The sequence below is a fragment of the Oncorhynchus nerka genome, linkage group LG23 (assembly GCF_034236695.1).
Source record: "Oncorhynchus nerka isolate Pitt River linkage group LG23, Oner_Uvic_2.0, whole genome shotgun sequence".
Classification (NCBI taxonomy): domain Eukaryota; kingdom Metazoa; phylum Chordata; class Actinopteri; order Salmoniformes; family Salmonidae; genus Oncorhynchus; species Oncorhynchus nerka.
In genome coordinates, this window is record NC_088418.1 from 30879246 (window position 1) to 30903119 (window position 23874).

Here is a 23874-nt window from a genome sequence, read left to right on the forward strand (position 1 = left end):
ATCGGAAATGTGTAGTTCTATGCTCTTCAAGAGGTGATGATATTTAATCAAACAAAGCACGCTGAAAAAAAATATTAAAACGCAGCATGTTAAGTGTTAGTCATATGTTTCATGAGCTGAAACATAGCATTTCTGGGATCTTAATTATCTCAAATGTTGTTCACAAATTTTGTTTACATCACTGCTAGTCAGCATTTACAGTTTGCCAAGATAATCCATCCACCTTACAGGTGTGGCATATCAAGAAGCTGATTAAACAGCATGCTCAAACAGGTGCATCTTGTGCTGGGGGCAATAAAAAGGCCACAAAAATGTGAAGCTTTGTCACACAACACAATGTCACAGATGTCTCAAGTTGAGTAATTGGCATGCTGACTGCAGGAATGTTCACCAGAGCTGTAGCCAGAAATTAATGTTAATTTCTCTACCATAAGCCGCCTCCAGTCGTTTTAGAGAATTTGGCAGTACGTCCAACCGGGCCTCACAACCGCAGACCATGTGTAACCACGCCAGCCAGGACCTCCACATCCATTGAGATTGTCTGAAACCAGCCACCCGGACAGCTGATGAAACTGGGAATGCAAAAACAAATCATTTCAGCCCAAACTGTCAAAAAGCCTATCATGGGAAACTCATCTGCGTGCTCTTCATCCTCACTGAGTTCTTGACCTGACTGCAGTTCGGCATCGTAACTGACTTCAGTGGGCAAATGCTCACCTTCGATGGCCGCTGGATAAGTGTGCTCTTCACTGAATGAATCCCGGTTTCAACTGTACCGGGCAGATGGCAAACAGCATCTATGGCGTCGTGTGGGAGAGCGGTTTGCTAATGTCAACATTGTGAACAGAGTGCCCCGTGGTGGTGGGGTTATGGTATGGGCAGGCATAAGCTATTGACAATGAACACGATTGCATTTTATTGAAGGCGATACCGTGACGAGATCCTGAAGCCCATTTATCCGCCGCCATCACCTCATCTCTCAGTATTATAATGCACGGCCCCATGTCACAAATATCTGTACACAATTCCTGGGAGCTGAAAATGTCCCAGTTCTTCCATGGCCTGCATACTCACCAGACATGTCCCCCATTGAGCCTGTTTGGGATGTTCTGGATGTCCCGCAACCTCGCACAGCCATTGAAGAGGAGTGGGACAGCAATCCACAACTCTATGCGAAGGAGATGTGTCGCACTGTATGATGCACATAGTGGTCACACCAGATACTGACTGGTTTTCTGATCCACGACACTCCTCTTTTTTTTCTTCCATCTGTGACCAACAGATGCATATCTGTATTCCCAGTCATGTGAAATCTGTAGATTAGGGCCTAATAAATGAATTTAAATTGACTGATTACCTTATATGAACTGTAACTCAAAATCTTTGAAATTGTTGCATGTTGCATTTATTTTTGTTCAGTGCAGTTCATATTTATTTAACAATCCCTTGAAAACAGCAGGTAGGCTTAGCCGTCAATGGCTTTAGCAGAGCTGGGGTTCTCCTTGACCCAGAGCAGCCAAATCGAACGCTCTGCACCGTATTGTGACGTTTTATTGATAACAACCTATATGGGGGTGCACGCAAGCAGATGAGGAAATCTGTCTAGGATAGAATAAATTATATAGTAAAACCTGCAAAAAGAGTGAATGTAAACAGAAAAAAAAGCACTACCCTCCCCTGTGCCCAATAAAAACTAATCAACTTTTTTTTGACAACCCTCCCTTATTCCCCTCCCCCCACCACCACTGACTAAGCCTATTAAATGGTTTGTGTCATTTTTAAAAGTTGGTTGCCATAAAAGGTAACACCAGCTGTCATGGCTGTTTATGTCATTGTGACGGTGTTATGTAGGTAGCCCTTACGACCGAGGCTTGAAGTACAATGTAAAAAGTAGAACCACTTCTTGATATGACATTTGCACCTCAACAATACAATATCCCCATCTGTACATTACAACAATTCATATACATTTACCTAATCTAGTTTATACACAAAGTGTTTAGGGTTACCTTTAGCAATAAGATCATTTTTTACAATATTTTACAGGCAGAACCAAGGAAGACAAATAGCAAAGCTGTAATGAAGTAGTGGATGAATAAGTTCAATGGAGAAATTTACTGTAGTTTGTATTAAATAAAGATGATTTTCATATCACAATTGTCACTATGTTCAATGGCAAAACTGTAAATGTGAAGATAAAAACAATTGAATACCTGAATAGTTGAATTCAGTCCCGTTTTAAATATAACCATATGATCTGAAACTATGTGATTCAGACATAATGGGGTGTTAAGAGAATAAAGATATTGTAAATTACAATGGCCACTCAACTAATAACTACGTACATTATACTGCATTTAAAAAATTTAAAAGAGCTTAAAAGCGTAATCGGCAGTAGAAACAATAACAAGAGAGACTCCCCGCCCCCGCTTCGGTCAAAAGCTGAGGGGTTGGGGCTGGAGAAATCTAACCACTCAAATTCGTAGACTGCTATGGATGCAAGTACTGACCATTCATGATATCAAAACTATCGTTTTACCATGTTTTGAGGCTATATGGTGTTTACATTTACTTTGTTTACAAACATGAGCTTATATTTTGGACTTTGAACTAAGCTCATGAAGCATTTATAAGTTATATTCTTCAAGAATCAAATGGGTACACATTAAATGTATACGTCCAAAAATGGATGTAGCAACTGCTGATTCTACCAAAGACCACTTTAAAGAAACAGATCCATTCACATGTTAAAGCCTATACACTTATCAAACAACATGCTGAAAAGTCTCAGATTTAAACAAAGTGCCCTGGTAAGTGTGGGTATAATTGTGATGAGTCTTTTGGCTACTCTTGATTTGTGTTCTTGTTTTTCCTTCACAAACATAAAATCTCACAATGAACTGCATCTTATTCAAACATGTCTGTCAAAAAATAACAGCTTCTGAGAAAATTCTAAATTGAGAGGCAGCCAGAGGGAGTCTTGAGCATTTCCGTAAATTACGCAGAAGGGTGTAAACATTGTCTGTGGGTAACGTTGTCGCCCCCCTTTGAATGTAAAGGGCATCTATAACATTATCCTCAAATGAAAAGGGCAACACATACACAATCCAGTATCATACAGTTCAGTCCTACATGAACAGGAGTCCCTGTTGACGTCAGATCATAAAAATGAAGTTGCCATGTCCGTTCTTGAGCGGGCCGGAGTTAAACTATCCCTCTATGTTTACCAACTGTATTAAAATAGGACATCGACACTGAGCTCAGATCAGATCAGATTCCAAGGATCACCTCAGACTGTCCCGCTAAGAGCTGAGCCCAGGTTATGTCAGACGCGGAGAATCTCTAGGCAGTTGTTGTAGCAGATTGCGATCCAGTCAGGCTGGGTGGATGCCCACTGGACGTTATTGATCTCGCCTTCGGCCGTGTAGGCCAGGATGGGGTCCTCGATGGCTCTGGGCATCTGCTGGATGTCCCAGATCAGCGCCTGATGGTCATCCGCTACTTTCCGGACAGGAAAGGGGACAGTAGTTAGTGTATTGTAGGCTGAAATCAATGCTTGTGTTCTGGGCTACTAGAGGGCAGATTTGATAATCAATGGTATATATTTTTTCAGCCCTGTGCTCTAGTTTCACTAAATAATTCCATGGGGATGTTATGGAACAATGATTTATAAAATCAAATCTCACCAGCGATGCAGATGTGCCATTTCATTTATATTCATATTTTCTGAGAATGTCAGATGTTTGTGTCAACAGAATCTTATGGATTAATTCATCAATAATATACATTAAATTACAAATTGACATATGTTTCCATACCTTGTAAGCACTCTATTGAAGGACGGAGTGCATTGCATTGCAAGTTTTGAGTTTGTTCCCCACTGCCACCATCCGCAAACTTTAGCATTTTATAACCAAAAACCAATTTAAGTAAATGTATCCTATATTATCATGTTTTAATTTTCAAGTACAAATAATCCCAAAGTCTTTGGCATTTTCCATATACTGCTTAAAAAAAAAAAAGGAAAAAGGTTTGTTTTTTTACTTGGAAGGTTAGCACATGGCTGGTTGGCACATTTGCAAATGGATAATACTGTATAAGATAAGCAAGAGGAAACAGAGGGCTTACCTGCTGTACAAATGTGGCAGGATGAGTGGGGCGCCCAGGCGATGCCGTTGACACAGGCGCGGTGGTTGTTAAGTCTGGCCACTGGGGTGCATGGCACACGGACGTCTAAGATCACCACCTGGGACAGACCGAGAGAAAAATGCACCTGCTAAGGTAGAATACATATAATCATAGACCACTAGAATTTTTGTTTAGCATAATTGACTGACTTTTACTGGTCCAATATTGTAGCCAGATAACCAAACATGCATTATTTGAATTGCTGTAGCATTTTATTTATTTTATTTCACCTTTATTTAACCAGGTAGGCAAGCTGAGAACAAGTTCTCATTTACAATTGCGACCTGGCCAAGATAAAGCAAAGCAGTTCGACACATACACCGACACAGAGTTACACATGGAGTAAAACAAACATACAGTCAATAATACAGTATAAACAAGTCTATATACGATGTGAGCAAATGAGGTGAGATAAGGGAGGTAAAGGCAAAAAAAGGCCATGGTGGCAAAGTAAATACAATATAGCAAGTAAAACACTGGAATGGTAGATTTGCAATGGAAGAATGTGCAAAGTAGAAATAAAAATAATGGGGTGCAAAGGAGCAAAATAAATAAATAAATTAAATACAGTAGGGAAAGAGGTAGTTGTTTGGGCTAAATTATAGGTGGGCTATGTACAGGTGCAGTAATCTGTGAGCTGCTCTGACAGTTGGTGCTTAAAGCTAGTGAGGGAGATTAGCATTGATCCAATCACATACAGTACAATGAAGTATGGGACGGACAGGCAAACAGATGCAGGGCTGACCTCCATTCCATCCATCGCCATGGTGGCCAGGTAGTTGGGGTCTTGTTTGTTCCAGCAGAGGCGGAGCAGCGGGTGGTGCTGGGGGTCCTCGTAGATGATGGTGCTGTGCTCCAAGTGGCGCAAGTCAAACATGCGCACAGACCCATCTGCCCCCACCGACGCAAACATGTCCCGGCCACCACCGGCTCGGCTGAATGCGATGTCATAGACCTGCGACAAGGACACACACGACAGACATTTGGTGAAATAACAGGTGACATCTACTGTTCCGATAGAAAATATGGTTTGTTCATAGTCTACTGATTTGACAGATATTTTAGCCATACTTGCCTAAAGTACAACAACTGACAATGGGTGGAGGCGGTAATTTCATTGATCACTTGGAACATTGCTATAACATTACATTGACCATTACATATTGGACATTACATGCCCAATATCCACACTACTTAGCATGAATGGCCAATACGTCACCACATACTTATAGTATGCAAGTGTGGATATTGGAACTTAATTTAATTCAGCTCTGGCCTAACCCCTGCAGTGTCTTTACCTCTTTGTCATGGGCGATGAGCTGAGTCTTGACATGGCCAGACACCAGGTTGACCCTGCCCAGTACCTGACCTGTCTCCAGGCCCCAGATAGTGCAGGTGGTGTCAATACTGGAGGTACCTACAGAGAAGAAACACAAGATTTATTGAACGGGATCTTAAGCACTTATACATTTGTAACATGTTGTATGAATTGGAGTTTGTAACATATCATTTCAATTGCAGGGGACCCATTTTGGCTTGTGAGAGATTAAACTACTAGCTGAAATTATACAAAAGCTTTACAGCACATCTTTAATGATGCCTTTCTATATCCTTTAAAAGGACTATGTTTCATTCATAAGCAAATGGCATGCTATATAAAGGGTGGCAAATGGGTTATGCTGCATTTGTATCTTTTATATCACCTTTCATGTAGTATGACTTTGCTTGGAAAATGTAAAGTGAAGCGTCGATGTAGAGCTAATGTAGACATTATGAATGCTCTATATAAAATTACGTTTTTTCAATGAGACCAACCAAGGCTGTATAACAATGACACATGGAGAGCTAATGGTATATGCTATTGTCTCTTGTTTGTGAAGAGGCGTCAGGAGATCATACTTGCTCAAGACTCAATTGTTTAGCTTATTTTTAACACTAAATGTCAATAGCGATCTGGAAGAGGCATCCAGAGAATCTGGTAACGTAGTCTGTCCATAAAAAGAAAGGATAAAGTTATTCTCACCCAGCAGGTTAGGGTCCACCTCATTCCAGTCAAAGGATGTCAGCGGTGCACAGAAGTCAGAGTTTTTGTTGTTGTTGAGCAGGCATTCCAGACGAGTCTCAGTGTCACTCACCTGTCAGGAACAACAAAAGTTTGTTTTTAAATCACCTCATCAAATGAAGCAGACATATTTATACCCCCCCCAGTGTTCCCCCATGGATAATTTGTATGTCCACCCTGGATACGTTTTATGTAGAAAGACTGCGGAGCTCAGTTCTGGTAACTTTTCAAAAAAGGCATTCTACTCTAAAATGAATGAAAATGTAATTATGCTGACACCATCTAAAAGATACATTTCCAACTCTGGAAATGAACACAACATATTGGAAAAATGATTTGTTACAAATATTTATACATATTGGACCATACATCTAGACTATGCTTGGTCTATATTATCAGGTATGCCATTAGCAATAAGCATTATCACCTGTAGACCAACTGATGCAGCATTATGGCTATAATTAAATAGGCGGAAGCATGGGGTTGCCCATCTGCATTTAACCTATTGGGCGAAACACTAGACAGATCCCAAATGGGATCTCTAGATTTAAAATTGGTGCAGTTCACGTATATTTAGGAGTTGAGAAATAAATAAAGTAGAAGTGGAAAGCTGGGATCCCCCACTTTAAAAAAAGGTAATTAAAACTTCTGTTTTCACCAGTGATTGCAAGATTTGGTATGCATTGAATGAGTGTCAGAATGCATGTTTCTCTCACATAGAACACAAAACAAGCCAACTAGGTAAATAGATCAACTATTTTACAATGGGGTTTTCAGATTTTTCTAATTCATTGCTTGTTTAAAAATAATTTTAAAAAGATAAAATGTGGACTGTTTTAGCATCTCCAAAGTTTTGGGGGGTCCTGGCGGCAACTGAATGCAGCAGAAACACCAATACCCTGCTCCACACTCCCCTTTTTTGCTTTATATGCCAAGCCTATAAATAACGCCAACATGCAGCTATGAGCTTTTGACAGTTGTACAGAGATAAAGCAGGAAAGCAGAGACCAATCTCCATATACTAGTTGCAATAAAATTATTTCCCCAAAGAGGGTAGTCCCAGCCGGGACTCGAACCCGGGCCAAGTGACTGTCAACCCAACACCTTAGCGGTTGCGCCAACTGATCCAAACCTCTTCAAAGTCACTAGGTATTGGGTATAAAATTAGGATTCCCATTAGCGGTTGTAAAAGCAGCAGCTACTTTTCCTAGGGTCCACAGAAAACATGACATAATACAGAACAGACGAGAGAGAACAGCTCAAGGACAAAACTACGTACATTAAAAAAAAAAAAGTATATATATATATATTTTTTAAAGGCACCCATAGCTTCCAGTACATAACAATACATACAAACTATCTAGATCAAATAGGGGAGAGGCGTTGTGCCTTGAGGTGTTGCTTTTAGTGATGCACCGATGTCATTTTTGGCCGATATCAATATCCGATATTTCCCTTGCCAAAAAATATATATATATATACACCGACTATAACTATATTAGAAATTTTAGCAGCCTTTTAAGCATTCTAGTACAGTTAAATAGTTAACACACACAAAGCAGTTTAAGGCACTGCATCTCAGTGCAAAAGGCATTACTACAGTCCTTGGTTCGAATCCAGGCTTTATCATATCCGGCCGTGATTGGGAGTCCCCATAGGGCGGCGCACATTTGGCCCAGTGTCATCTGGGTTTGGCAATCATTGTAAATAAGAATTTGTTCTTAATTAACTGACTGGCCTATTTAAATAAAGGTTACACACACACACCAAAAAGTTTGGGCACTTATGGCCCCATTACCAAATCTATATTTCTTGCACTTACTTCCTGTGCCGTTTCATTGTTCATTCGTTTCATTCTCAACCAGGATTTCTATGGAATGTAAATGTGTGTCTTTGCATGTCAAAAAAATATACTATTTAACACGATTTGACTTGACAAATAGTTATTTGACATGTCAATTCGTGTTAAATAGTATATATTTTTGACATGCAAAAACAAACGACGTTCCATAGAAATCCTGGTTTAGGATTTAACTGTACCATTTGACATGTCAATTAAGCTCGTTGACCAAATCAGGACCTGAAAATGACTGCACGTCACACAATAATTTATCGCGTTCATTAATTTTTTGCGTAGTTATTACACAGATTACCCATCACTCGTATTTCATATGTCACGACGATTCATCGATACGTATGCTATGATGCTGCTAAAGTTGTCTCATGCACCTACAGTGCTGGTCATAAAAAAAGCTAGCTAGCTCATGGATGCAAACAATGTTTTTCCCCAAAAACATAGCGAAACGACATCTGTTTCAGTAGCTATACTTAGCTAGCTAACTATATAGCTAGGTGTCATCATCTAAAATAACCCTAATTTATAAGACCGTTCTTATTTGAATAAGGGTGGTCGGACCCATCTATGTGAAGCTATCCACTATAAGCATTAGCCACAACAGTGGACTTTGCAGTTAGCCTTCTGCATGAATAATTATACAATTTGTTTTCATTTGCATCACTGTCAATGGCATAGCTTTATTTTGAAAGCAAACTGCAAATTCCACTATTGTGCCTAATCCATTTTGTGGCCAGCTTCACAACAGATAACCTGGTCCGGTCGAGCTTCACTTGCTAGATGACGCTAGCTGGCTGCTTATAACGTTAGCTTTGGGCAACAGGGTTAAGTAGCTGGCTAGCTATTTATTTAAGTTAAAATCAATTTGCGAAGAACAAGTGGCAACCTAGCTAATACTTACAAGGATTCCTAAATCATTGCAAAGAATAATGAAAATGACAGCAGTTTCTACTTGTAATTTTTTCAGGCTGGTTGTATTGGTGCTAGCTAGGTACCAAGCTAAAGCTAGCTACCCCAGAAGTTGCGGTCTAACAGATGCTTTATTACCAACGCGGTATTGAAAACACATTGTTCGTGGCCGGTGTTTGCAGACTTTTGAACAGCTTTGACAGTGCTACTGTATTTTTTTTTACACAAAAACCCAAACAGCATTCCATAGTATGCATGTCGTGAAGCTAATAGCAGTGACGCTATTACTGTGTAACTCCAGTAGGGCAACATCTGAAAAGAATAGCGCACTTGGTAGTGTGTACCAGTGCTCGACCAGTCGGCGAAAGCGAACATCACCCACGACAGAGAACGGTTGATTGTCAAGGGAAATTAATTCCATTGTCTTGGCTTTAATGGATTTCGCCTTTGAGTTGTCTCGCCGAAATGTTCTTACTCTTTCAAATGACTGCTCGACTTGTTGACTGCTCGATCCACACAGCAAACATTGTGGGCCAAGTTAGGAATGCCGTGTGGCACGTGTAGTGCATAATTTTACGTGGCGTCATTGCGTCATTATATAGGTATGCACATCGGCTTTGAAATCGCTGAACTAGACATCGGCCGATACCGATTTTGGCATTTTTAGCTAATATCGGCCGACTCCGATATGTTCACCGATATCGTACATCCCTAGTTGCTTTATGTGTTTTTTAAACCAGAGTTTCTGTTCATTTGAGCAATATGATATGGAACGGAGTTCCATGCAATAATGGCTCTATATAATGCTGTACGCTTTCTTGAATTTGTTCTGAATTTGGGGACTGTTAAAAGACCCCTGGTGGCATGTCTGGTGGGGTAAGTGTGTGTGTGTGACTATGCAAACAGTTTGGGATTTAACAGTTTCTTATAAAAAGAAGTGGTGCAGTCAGTCACTCTTCAACTCTTAGCCAAGAGTGACTTGCATGCGTAGTATTTATATCAGCCCTCTGATTACAATGAAGAGCAAGACGTGCCGCTCTGTTCTGGGCCAACTGCAGCTTAACTAGGTCTTTCCTTGCAGCAGTCGACCACATGACTGGACAATAATCAAGATTAGACAAAACTAGAGCCTGCAGGACTTACTTTTTGGAATGTGGTGTCAAAAAAGCAGAGCATCTCTATTACGGACAGACCTCTCCCCATCTTTACAACCATTGAATCTGTTTTGACTATGCTAGATTGTAAACTAAGGTAACGCCAAGTAATTTAGTCTCCTCAACTTGTTCAACAGCCACACCATTCATGACCAGATTCAGCTGAGGTCTAGTTCTTAGGGAATGATTTGTACCAAATACAATACTCTTAGATGTTCAGGACCAGTTTATTACTGGCCACACGTTACAAAACAGACTGCAACTTTTTATTAAGCGTTTCAGGTGACTTCATTGGCTGTGGTTGCTGATGCATGTATGGTTGAATCATCAGCATACATGGACACACATGCATTGTTTAATGCCAGTGGTAGGTCATTGGTAAATATTTGACATATTTGACATTAGAGAAGCGTCCATTAAAGAAAACCCTTTGAGTTATATTAGATAGAAAGCTCTGAATCACCAATATGGCAGAGGTTGAAAAGCCATACGTTTTCAACAACAGGTTATGGTCAATAATATCAAAGGATGCAATGAAATCCAAAAGTACAACTCCCACAATCTTCTTATCAATTTCTTTCAACCAATCATCAGTCATTAGTGTCAGTGCAGTATATGTTGAGTGCCCTTCTCTATAAGCATGCTGAAAGTATGTTGCTAATTTGTTTACAGATTAATAGCATTTATTTGGTCAAACAATTTTTTCCCAACGATTTGCTTAGAGCTGGCAGCAAACTGATAGGTATGTTGTTTGAACCAGTAAAGGCTGCTTTACCACTCTTGGGAAGTGGAATGACTAGCTTTCCTCCAGGCCTGAGGACAAATACTTCCCTCTAGGGACAGATTAAATATATGACATATAGTAGTTGAGTCCCCTACCATCCTCAGTAGCTTTCCATCTAAGTTTTCAATGCCAGGTTTGTCATAATTGATCGTTAATCATTTTTCCACCTCTGACACTTAACTTCACAAAATTCAAACTTGCAATGAATTTCATTCATTTATTTTTGTGCATGAATGCGATGGCTCACTGTTCGTTGTTGGCATTTCCTGCCTAAGTTTGCCCAATTTGCCAATGAAGTAATCATTAAAAACATTGTCAACATCAAATGGTTTTGTGATAAGCCATCTGATACGATAAAGGTTGTGGTTGAATGTCTTTCATTTAAAGTACGCCAACGTTTTTTTATATTATTGATCTAGGCTTCATAACACAGGTTCTTCTTTTTTGTTGTTGCGTTTAGTCACACAATTTCTCAATTTGCAGTAAGTCGGGATGTGCAGCCAGACATGCACTCCTTTTGCCCCATCTCTTTCATCCATAGTTTTTCAGTTCCTCATCAATCCATGGAGCCTTAACAGTTCCAAGTCAGTTTCTTAACAGGTGCATGTTTATCAATAATTGGAAGAAGCAGTGGCTGTTAGCGCTTGGTGGCCTATAGCAACACCGCAAAATAATGGCTTCAGATGTGCCAATTGAACCTACAACCACAACTCCTCAATAACACTTGACATCAGATCTTCTCTAAGCATTACAGGGTTATGGCTCTAAATACATACAGCAACGCCTCCCGCATAAGCATTTCTGTCTCTTCTATAGATGTTATGTTCTTGTATTGCTACTGCTGGATCATCAAATTAATCATCTTTGTGAGTCTCTGAAAAGGCTAATATATTCTGATGTTAGCAAGTTATTGATTTCAAGTAACTTAGTTCTAAAGCTACATAGTGTCAAGAAAAAGTATGTGATGGCCTCCCGAGTGGCGCAAGGCACTGCATCGCAGTACTAGCTGTGCCACTAGAGATTCTGGGTTCGAGTCCAGGCTCTGTCGCAGCCGGCTACGACCTGGAGACCCATGGGGCAGCGCACAACTTGCCCAGCGTTGTCCGGGTTAGGGGAGGGTTTGGCCGTCAAGGATTCCTTGTCCCATCGCGCACTAGCGACTCCTGTGGCAAGCCTGGTGCAATGCACGCTGACACGGTCACCAGGTGTACGGTGTTTCCTCCAACACATTGGTGCGGCTGGCTTCCGGGTTAAGTGGGCATTGTGTCAAGAAGCAGTGCGGCTTGGTTGGGCTGTGTTTTGGAGGATGCACGGCTCTCGACCGTCGCTTCCCCCGAATCCATACGCGAGTTGCACCGATGAGACAAGACTACCAATTGGATACCACAAAATTGAAGACCTTAGATTAAGAGTTATTGACTTGCATAAAGCTGGAAAGGGTTACAAAAGTATCTCTAAAAGCCTCGATGTTCATCAGTCCACGGTAAGACAAATTGGCTATAAATAGAGAAAGTTCAGCACTGTTGCTACTCTCCATAGGAGTGGCCATCCTGCAAAGACAACTACAAGAGCACAGCGCAGAATGCCCAACAATGTTAACTTCTTGGATATAGGGGGCTCTATTTTAATTTTTGGATGAAAAACGTTCCCGTTTTAAACAAGATATTTTGTCACGAAAAGATGCTCGACTATGCATATAGATGAAATTTCAAACAGGAAGTGCCCCAGATATTGAAGGCGCTGTGTTCCAATGACTCCTTATATGGCTGTGAATGGCTCACGAATGAGCTTACACTTCCTGTCGTTTCCCCAAGGTGTCTGCAGCATTGTGACGTATTTGTAGGCATATCATTGGAAGATTGACCATAAGATACTACATTTACCAGGTGGCCGCTTGGTGTCCTCCGTCGCAATTATTTTTTAATTTTATTTATTTTTATTTCACCTTTATTTAACCAGGTAGGCTAGTTGAGAACAAGTTCTCATTTGCAACTGCGACCTGGCCAAGATAAAGCATAGCAGTGTGAACAGACAACACAGAGTTACACATGGAATAAACAATTAACAAGTCAATAACACAGTAGAAAATTGCGTAATCTCCAGCTGCAGTACTTTTCCGTCTGCTACTGAGGAGAAACCCAACTGCCACGAATGATTTATCATCGAATAGATATGTGAAAAACACCTTGAGGATTGATTCTAAACAACGTTTGCCATGTTTCTGTCGATATTATGGAGTTAATTTTGAAAAAAGTTCAGCGTTGTAATGACTGAATTTTCATATTTTTTTCTTAGCCAAACGTGATGAACAAAACGGAGCGATTTCTCCTACACAAATAATATTTTTGGAAAAAATGAACATTTGCTATCTAACTGAGAGTCTCCTCATTGAAAACATCTGAAGTTCTTCAAAGGTAAATGATTTTATTTGAATGCTTTTCTTGTTTTTGTGAAAATGTTGCCTGCTGAATGCTAGGCTTGATGCTATGCTAGCTATCAATACTCTTACACAAATGCTTGTGTAGCTATGGTTGAAAAGCATATTTTGAAAATCTGAGATGACAGTGTTGTTAATTAAGCTTAGGGCTTACTTTTTCGAACATTCTGTTAAAAATCGCGCAACATTTCAGCACCCTGCTACTCATGCCAGGAATATAGTATATGCATATGATTAGTATGTGTGGATAGAAAACACTCAGACGTTTATAAAACTGGTTAAATCACGGCTGTGACTATAACAGAACGTGTGTTTCATCGAAAAGTGCAGGAAAATCTGATCACTGAAAATGGAAAAATATATCCATGCGCGACTTGAACCCATTGATAAAGGTGAACCACATTTAATGGGGCTGAGGTTGCAATACCTACAGCTTCCACACGATGTCTAGAGTCTTGTCATTTGCCTACTCTTTGTTTCTTGGTCAAACAGACGCAAGGCAGCGCAGTTCCTCCGGTCTCCGACCGGATATTTTGGTTGAGATTTACCCGGACATTATTTCCAGACGTACAGCTATAGAATTTACATCGCCTCGTGATCAATTTACATTTACATTTACATTTAAGTCATTTAGCAGACGCTCTTATCCAGAGCGACTTACAAATTTGATCGCTTATTAACGTTTACTAATACCTAAAGTTGCATTACAAAAGTATTTCGAAGTGTTTTGTGAAAGTTTATCGTCAACTTTTTTTATTTAAAAAAATTACGTCGCGTTATAAAACAATGTTTTTTTCCTTGATTACAGTCTTCATAGATTGATATCTAGGCTATATATGGACCGATTTAAACTAAATAAAGACCCAATAGTGATGTTTATGGGACATCTAGGAGTGCCAACAAAGAAGATGGTCAAAGGTAATGAATGTTTTATATTTTATTGGTGCGTTTAGTGTAGCGCCGACTATGCTAATTATTTTGTTTTACGTCCCCTGCGGGTCTTTTGGGGTGTTACATGCTATCAGATAATAGCTTCTCATGCTTTCGCCGAAAAGCATTTTAAAAATCTGACTTGTTGCCTGGATTCACAACGAGTGTAGCTTTAATTCACTACCCTGCATGTGTATTTTAATGAACGTTTGAGTTTTAACTAGTACTATTAGCATTTAGCGTAGCGCATTTGCATTTCCAGATGTCTAGATGGGACGCCTGCGTGTCAGCTAGGAGCAAGAGGTTAACAAAAGGCTAAGCTTGTGAGTGAATATATTTCTTTCATTTCATTTGTGATTTTCATGAATAGTTAACGTTGCGTTATGGTAATGAGCTTGAGGCTATGATTACGCTCCCGGATACGGGATTGCTCGACGCAAGAAGTTAATATTGCCTGGTAACATGGATTTATTTTAGCTAAATATGCAGGTTTAAAAATATATACTTCTGTGTATTGATTTTAAGAAAGGCCTTGATGTTTATGGTTAGGAAGAAATTGTAGCAACGATAAGCAACGCATCGATTATATGCAACGCAGGACACGCTAGATAAACTAGTAATATCATCAACCATGTGTAGTTAACTAGTGATTATGAATGATTGTTTTTTATAAGATAAGTTTAATGCTAGCTAGCAACTTACTTTGGCTTACTGCATTCGCGTAACAGGTTGTCTCCTCGTGGAGTGCAATGTAATCAGGTGGTTAGAGCGTTGGACTAGTTAACTGTAAGGTTGCAAGATTGAATCCCCCGAGCTGGCAAGGTAAAAATCTGCCGTGCCCTCAAAGCTCATCACCAAGCTCAGGACCCTGGGACTAAACACCTCTGCAACTAGATTGTGGACTTCCTGAGGGGCCTCCCCCATGTGGTAAGGGTAGGTAACAACACATCCACTGCTCTGATCCTCAACACAGGGGCCCCTCAGGGGTGCATGCTCAGTCTCCACCTTTACTCCCTGTTCACTCATGACTGCATGGCCAGGCACGACTCCAACACCATCATCAAGTTTGCCGAAAAGTGCTGTAGGCCTGATCAACAATGACTAGACAGCCTATAGGGAGGTGGTCAGGGACCTGGCCATGTGGTGCAAGGACAACAACCTCTCCCTCAACGTGATCCAAGACAAAAACAGGTTATTGTGGACTACAGGAAAAGGAGGACCGAGCACACCCCCATTCTCATTTACGGGGCTGCAGTGGAGCAGTTTGAGAGCTTTAAGTTCCTTGGTGTCCACATCAGCAACAAACTAACATGGTCCAAGCACACTAAGACAGTCGTAAAGAGGGCACGACAAAGCCCATTTCCCCTCAGGAGACTGAAAGGATTTGGCATGGGTCATCAGATTCTCAAAAGATTCTACAGCTGCACCATCGAGAGGTTGCATCACTACCTGGTATGGCAACTGCTCGGCCTCTGACCACAAGGCACTACAGAGGGTAGTGTGTATGGCCCAGTACATCACTGGGGCCCAAGCTTCCTGCCAACCCAGGACCTCTATACCGGGCGGTGTCATAGAGACTCCAGACACCCTGGTCAGAGACTGTTCTCTCTGCTACCGCATGGCAAGCGGTACCGGAGCGCCAAGTCTAGGTCCAAAAGGCTTCTTAACAGCTTCTACCCCAAGTCATAAGACTCCTGAACAGCTAATCAAAGGGCTACCCAGAACGCTCTTTCACACTGCTGCTACTCTGACTATGCATAGATAATAACACTGACTCTACGAACATGTACATATTACCTCAAATAACCAGTGCCCTCACACATTGACTCTGCACCAGTACCCTCTGTATATAGCCTCGATATTGTTATTTTACTGCTGCCGTTTAATTATACTTTACAGTGGCTCTCCAACGGATTCACCTCCTTGGCATTTTTCCTATTTTATTGCCTTACAACCTGTTATTAAAATAATTTTTTTGGGGGGGGTTATATCATTTGATTACACAACATGCCTACCACTTTGAAGATGCTAAATATTGTAAGATGCTAAATAAGTAATGCTTTTTTTAAACAGTGTGCATAACTATTCACCCCCCCCCCAAAGTCAATACTTTGTAGAGCTACCTTTTGCAGCAATTACAGCTGCACAAGTCTCTTGGGGTATGGCTCTATAAGCTTGGAACATCTAGCCACTGGGATTTTTGCCCATTCTTCAAGGCAAACTGCTTCAGTGCCTTCAAGTTGGATGGATTCCACTGGTGTACAGCTATCTTTAAGTCATACCACATATTCTCAATTGGATTGAAGTCTGGGCTTTGACTAGGCCATTCCAAGACATTTAAATCTTTCGCCTTAAGCCACACAAGTGTTGCTTTAGCAGTATGCTTAGTATCATTGTCCTGTTGGAAGGTGAACCTCCGTCCCAGTCTCAAATCTCTGGAAGACTGAAACAGGTTTCCCCTCAAGAATTTCCCTGTATTTAGTGGCATCAATCATGCCTTACATTCTGACCAGTTTCCCAGTCCCTGTCGATGAAAAACAACCCCACATGGTGATGAGGTGTTGGATTTGTGCCAGACATAGCGTTTTCCTTGATGGCCAAAAAGCTCAATTTTAGTCTCATCTGACCAGAGTACCTTCTTCCATATGCTTGTGGAGTCTCCCACATGCCTATTGGCAAACACCAAATGTGTTTTCTTATTTATTTTCTTCATGCTATGGCTTTTTTCTGGACATTCTTCCGTAAAAGCCCAGCTCTGTGGAGTGTAAGGCTTAAAGTGGTCCTATGGACAGATACTCAAACCTCTGCGGGGGCGCTTTCAAAGCTCCTTCAGGGTTATCTTTGTTGCCTCTCTGATTAAAGCCCTCCTTGCCTGGTCCGTGAGTTTTGGTGGGCGGCCCTCTCTTCGGAGGTTTGTTGTGGTGCCATATTCTTTCCATTTTTGAATAATGAATTGAAATATTGTTCCGTGGGATGTTCAAAGTTTCTCATATTTTTATAACTCATCTGTACTTCTACACAACCTCGTCCCTGACCTGTTGTTTGGAGAGCTCCTTGGTCTTCATGGTGCCGCTTGCTTGGTGGTGCCCCTTGCTTAGTGGTGTTGCAGACTCTGGGGCCTTTCAGAACAGGTGTATTTTTACTGCGATCATCTGACACTAAGATTGCACACAGGTGGACTTTATTTGACTAATTATGTGACTTAGGTAATTGGTTGCACCAGATCTTATTTAGGGGATTCATAGCAAAGGAGGTGAATATATATGTACGCACCACAAGTTATTTTTTTCATTTCACCAATTGTGACTATTTTGTGTATGTCCATTACATGCAATCCAAATAAAAATAAATTTGAAAGATTACAGGTTGTAATGCAACAAAATAGGAACACCACCAAGGGGGTGAATGCTTTTGCAAGGCACTGTATATTTCTATTTTTTACTTAACACTATTTCCCCCCTTAAAACATTGTTGGTTAAGGGCTTGGAAGTAAGCATTTCACTGTAAGGTATACAGTTGTACATACACCTGTTGTATTCGGCGTATGTAACAAATAAAATTAGATTTGAACCTCAGGAACTTGACTACTATCGGACTGGGCCCGTCACCTGGGCCGGTGGAGGGTTTTCCAGCCCTGTGTGCGCGCTCCACCTCAATGTTCCAGTAGACAGTCTTCAATTTCTCAGAGATCATTTCCCTCACTTTGTCCTCAAGACTCCATCCAGGTCTCATATGGAGAATCTGCAATTCCGTCCACAACCATATTGTTCAGTCTTGATTGTCCCTCAAGATAATCGGATTTTTCCATCATTGATTCACACACAGAACTGATTTCCCCTCTCAATGACTTACAGATTGCTATCATCTTGCCGTTCAAATTGTTCTTCAGGTCCTGGACCTCTCTGGTCAGGTAGTCCATTATTTTATAAGTCGAATCAACCAGTATTTGGACAAAACAGAAACCTATTTTCTTGTTGTTAACAACTCCTATAACTATTTTTGTTAGTTTAAAAAGATCCTTCACCGGTGATAAAGATAGTACTGTCCTCAATGGTACTCCCACCAACTTTGGTCTTCGTCATGGTAGCTAACAACGCAGGTTACACGGTTACTCCTCGCAGTTCCAGACAGTGCAGGTACCAGGGAAGACTGAACACAAACAGCAGGTATCTAGACAGCCATAAACCCTGGACAAACTGCGGCCACAGCCACAATAGCTAACCACGTTGCTGGTTGTGTTTAAGCCCTCAAACCCCGAAACCTTGCTAGCTAGGCTAGCAGCTACGCCAAATAGCTGCTCAGACCCGGCATTGGTTGGCAGAATCACTGGACAGAGAGTAGCAGTCCCGGCAGCTGATAACAAATGCGTTGAGGGATCCAAACTAAATATTTGGCGATCTACTAAGAAACTTCCCAAAACAACAAACCGATCTCTCCCTCGTTCAACAGGAAGTGTTCAACAGGAATTGGCATGAGCAGATCGAAGCAGTGTTAAGGTCGCTACACTACCACATTCAGGAGAGCATCTCCCATGCTTCTCTATACCAAGCCCTTCACATGTATGGGCCTCTGATTGGAACCTCTTGACGTTGACGCTAGATGTAGGGTTAAGGTCGCTACAATTTTCAGGGTAGGCACAGGTCTGGCAGTGGTAGGCTATTGGTTTCTTACCCTCCAAATGCGCAGGTAGTCTCCACTGGTAGCCAGCAGGTCAGGATACACCCCCTTGGTGTCAGGAATCCACATAATTTTTGTGGTGGGGTAAGGGTGGTCGAATGTGTTCCGGCAGACAAACTCTGAGCTCTCCTCCTCCAATCCAACTATCTGAACCTATGGGGAAAACAGACAATAACAACAGCATGGGGCAGTAGGTAATCTAGCGGTTAAGAGCCTTGGGCCAGTAACTGAAAAGCGTGCAGGTTCAAATCGTCGAGTTGACTAGTTGAAAACCCTGACGATGTGCCCTTGAGCAGGGCACTTAACCCGTATTGCTCCTGTTAGTTTCTCTGGATAAGATATGAACATTTTAAATGTGCGGTCAAATCACAGCAAAAGGTTGATGCTATAAGTATAAGCCTGTATTATCAAATTTAATTTACTGGAACTGCCCAACAGTTACACCTTTGTTTTATTGACAGTGATGGATATTGTTGCAATTGTGCTAGTCTAATTAATCAGGCTGAAATAGACAATTAATTGGTATATATAGCCTGACACTAGCAGTCATTTCTCAGTGTAATAGTTAGGATAATGGAAAAATTCAGAGTACAATGCATTTCTAATCCCTGGATTGAGGTACATTTTCCGAGCCATATCTCACAACGGCGCCGCGGTGTCTTAATCTACACAGGAAGCCCGTCTGACCCTAGTGCAGCTGTAAGCAAGCAGGTCAGATATGCTGGCTAGGCAAGGGTTTAATTGTAACAAATTACAAATCTGAATCTAATCTGACACCTCTTCTTACTGATAAAAATGATATGGTTAGATACATGTAGAATATTCCGTAGGTCAATAATCAAGAGGCGACAAGAATACTTACAATTTGACCTGAAAAAACATTTGTCATCAGTAAAACAAGTGTTCATAGATTTAAACAAAACGTCCGAGGTATGTACATACACTAACCCAGCCTGGTCTCAGACAAACGTAACATAGTAAATATAATTCCTGGACACTCAAATAAAGACAGTTACTTAAAGCAAAAACTAATGTAGGTTGGTTTGTTAAATATGCTGTGTGTAACATCCATTTTTATAGTTTACACTGCTACTTGAGTTCTCTCGCTCTCTCGGAGTGCATTTGTTGTTGCTTGACCACGAGACACTTGCATTCAGTCTGCATGATTACTGCAGCACGTGCAACAAATTTTCCAGTTTGCTTCTTAATATAAAATCAACAAGTGTTCTACAATTCATTTGTGTTTCTTACATCTGCAAACAGCTAGTTTGTCTTTTCTTAGCAGAATTTAGCTAAATTGTGTTAGCCTCTAATGCTAATCGCTAGTTAACTGGCTAGCTAGCTAAAAAAAATAGTCAGATCAAAAGTGGCAAGCTAATACAGCCTAATACCAGTGTTGGTGTAGGCCTATAGGGTCCCCTAGGAAACACTGACCATCATTTTGGTTCCAACCCTGTCACAATAACTCCTCCCTGGCATTTTCATTTGTCGTCATGTCAAACAATGTATTCAAAGAGCACACTATTATTTATATTCTCACTATACAATTAGAATGAACATTCTATTTCCATGATTCCAAGTGTTTTGATCTAAATCGCAAAGTGTTTCAAAATAAGGCGTTTTTTTGCCCATATCGTGGATCCCTAAGTGGCAGTGTGAAAATTATTTCAAATGAGTGCAGGAAATGCAAAAATGTATGGAAATGCAGGAAATTATTTTAGGTTGAAGTTGAATTAAAGTGTAAAACAATCATAATGGACCAAGACCCATTCAAATCACTTAGAATGGATGCGGTACCACCGTAGAGTTACGCACTACTCATAAAGCACATTTTCAACTTTTATTATTCAAAAACGTAAAATACCATTTAAAAAAACACATTTATACTGTGATGTATTGGACGTCGCCCAGCCCCTACTACTTGGTATGTTAGCTAACCCTTCCCCTAACCTAGTTAACGTTAGCCAGCTAGCCAGAATTCATAACATATAAAAGTTGACACACCTACTCATTCCAGGGTTTTGCTGTATTTTTACTAACGAGCGATGGACATTAGACCGGTGGAAATCTGTCCTTTGGTCTGATGAGTCCAAATATGAGATTTTTGGTTCCAACCGCCGTGTCTTTGTGAGACACAGTAGGTGAAAGGATGATCTCCGCATGTGTGGTTCCCACCATGAAGCCCGGAGGTGGTGGTATGCGGGTCCTTTGCTGGTGACACTGATTTATTTATAATTCAAGACACACTTAACCAGCATTGCTACCACAGCATTCTGCAGCAATACACCATCCTGTCTGGTTTGCGCTTATTGGGATAATAATTTGTTTTTCAACAGGACAATGACCCAACACACCTCCAGGCTGTGTAAGGTCTATTTGACCAAGAAGGAGAGTGATGGAGTGCTAAATCAGATGACCTGGCCGCCACAATCACCCGACCTCAACCCAATTGAGAGGAGTTGGACTGCAGAGTGACGGAAAAGCAGCCAACAAGTGCTCAGCATTTGTAGGAACTCCTTCAAGACTGTTAGAAAAGCATTCCAGGTGAAGCTGGTTGAGAGAATGCCAAGAATGTGCAAAGCTGACCAAGGCAAAGAGTGGATACTTTAAAGAATATAAAACATGAAGCATATTAATTTGTTTAACACTTTTTGGCTACTACATGATTCCATATGTGTTCTGTCATAGTTTTGATGTCTTCACTATAATTCTACAATGCAGAAAATAGTACAAATAAATAAAAACCCTGGAATGAGTAGGTGTGTCCAATCTTTTGACTGATACTGTATATGAAATAGGTATTGGACATCCACAAATGAATTTACATAAGAATAATACGAAATGTTCTGAGACCAGGTTTTACTAACCTAGTATTAGCACATTGAATAACAGGTTTCCTACGTTATTTCGAATTTGATTTACTTTGTTGTTACTGTGTTCCCCGTTCTACCATAGTAGGATTAAATGTCGGCTAATTTAAGAAAATGCGTTACCTTGTTATTGTACTCCTCGACAAAGCTGCCAAGAGCGAGACGAAAGCGCTTGTCTGGTCGCACACTCCAATTCATTGCATATACCGTCCATGGCGCCTCGTATTTGTAAATTTCTTTGCGCTTACCGTGAAGCGACATGGTCAAAGCAGTGAAAAATCTATGTATTCAAAAAAATACCAAATAAGGCGAACTGTGACTTAATCTACAACCGGGTTTAAATTTCCGAGCTAAATGCGTCTTGGAGGCCGATGCTTTTTTTCCCTTTGTAGTCAAATAAGATGGCACTCAACGTTTCTATGTAGCTACTTTGTATAATCTGCAGTAGCCTTATGTTGATGAAGAGCCCACCAAAACATTACAGTACGTTTACAAGGGTTAGCTGAAAACGCTACATTGAGCACACAGAATAAACTGCAACAAACATAGGACTATTCACCGAAGCAATGGCTGCTGTCTTGGACCACTTAAAAAAGACTAACACTGTTGTATCAATGGTGTTTATAACTAAACCAAGATAGATCACAGCTTGTTGTTTCCAATGGGAACAAATTAGTCATAGTGGGCTGAACAAGCAGGAGGTGGGTAGAGCTAAGCACGCGTTTACGATATCTCATTGGCGCGTACTCGTAACATCTGCATATTTCCGTTAGGAAACGCCTAGTCTGTGAAATACGCGTGTGCAATAACTCAATGCGCCTTTGCACTCCTGAACAATGCGATTTGTAAAAACATTTGCAAAGGGTAAAGTCTACAAAACGTTGTCCACTCTGTTAATACGATATTGTGTTTTTGAAACAGAAAACTGTAATGAGATCAAATGTTTAATAGATGAGAAAATGTGCAGAATGTCGGCCAAAGTCCATTTTCTTCCATCTTCTCCCACTGCCCGCCAGTGTGCTTCCTCTCACTACCATATTTGGAATTGAGTGGAAACGCCAACCGGATGCTTCACATTTATACATCCAGTGAAATATCTGTCTCATTGCTCCATCTGTGATGGTATGCTATGCACGTCAAAACGGTGCCGACGTTACAATTGAGGAGATTATATTAATTTGGCCAAGGTAGGCGTGTTTTGCACCGGGTGAAAGAGGATTCGTTTGGCAACCATAATGCCTACCAGCTGCGAGACAGGTGCCCTGTTCAAAAGCCTGTGGCGAGGTAAGCTCAAAACAAAGTGATGTAATTAAGCACGTGGAGTAATGAGTAGGATCAGTGGTGGGGAAAACTAAAAAAAAACGTTTTAGATGCATGCCAGCAAAGCCACTACACTACACTAAACAATACATTAATTGCACTACAACGGTGACAAAAGGTGCCCACAAACTGTTAGGTTCTACACAAAGCTGCCCCAACAGCGGAGCTTTCCTTTCACCACCATGGAGTCAAATCAAATCAAATGTATTTATAACCCTTCGTACATCAGCTGATATCACAAAGTGCTGTACAGAAACCCAGCCTAAAACCCCAAAGAGCAAGCAATGCAGGTGTTGAAGCACGTTGGCTAGGAAAAACTCCCTAGAAAGGCCAACACCTAGGAAGAAACCAGGCTATGAGGAGTGGCCAGTCCTCTTCTGGCTGTGCCGGGTGGAGATTATAACAGAACATGGCCAAGATGTTCAAATGTTCATAAATGACCAGCATGGTCAAATAATAGGTCTGGGACAGGTAGCACGTCCGGTGAACAGGTCAGGATTCCATAGCTGCAGGCAGAACAGTTGAAACTGGAGCAGCAGCTCAGCCAGGTGCTAGGAGTCATCATGCCAGGTAGTCCTGAGGCATGGTCCTAGGGCTCAGGTCCTCCGAGAGAGAGAAAGAAAGAGAGAATTAGAGAGAGCATACTTAAATTCACACAGGACACCGGATAAGACAGGAGAAGTACTCC

The 23874-nt window shown here is 41.0% G+C and overlaps 1 protein-coding gene across 2 annotated transcripts; it reads right to left on the reverse strand.

Annotated features, from left to right (window-relative positions):
- Window positions 1-1389: 1389 nt before the first annotated feature.
- LOC115106705 (DDB1- and CUL4-associated factor 7) lies at window positions 1390-22478 on the reverse strand. 2 transcript variants are annotated; one of them, XM_029629693.2, is made up of 7 exons: window positions 21990-22478; window positions 18991-19149; window positions 6212-6323; window positions 5487-5605; window positions 4934-5143; window positions 4129-4246; window positions 1390-3498 (listed from the first exon to the last, which is right to left on the reverse strand). In XM_029629693.2, exons 1-7 carry the CDS (start codon window positions 22125-22127, stop codon window positions 3326-3328), a joined length of 1029 nt encoding a protein of 342 aa, XP_029485553.1. In that variant the 5' UTR covers window positions 22128-22478; the 3' UTR covers window positions 1390-3325. The 2 variants fall into 2 exon arrangements, with proteins under 2 accessions (XP_029485553.1, XP_064864112.1); XM_065008040.1 differs by having other exon boundaries at window positions 1390-3501.
- Between the last annotated feature and the right edge of the window lie 1396 nt (window positions 22479-23874).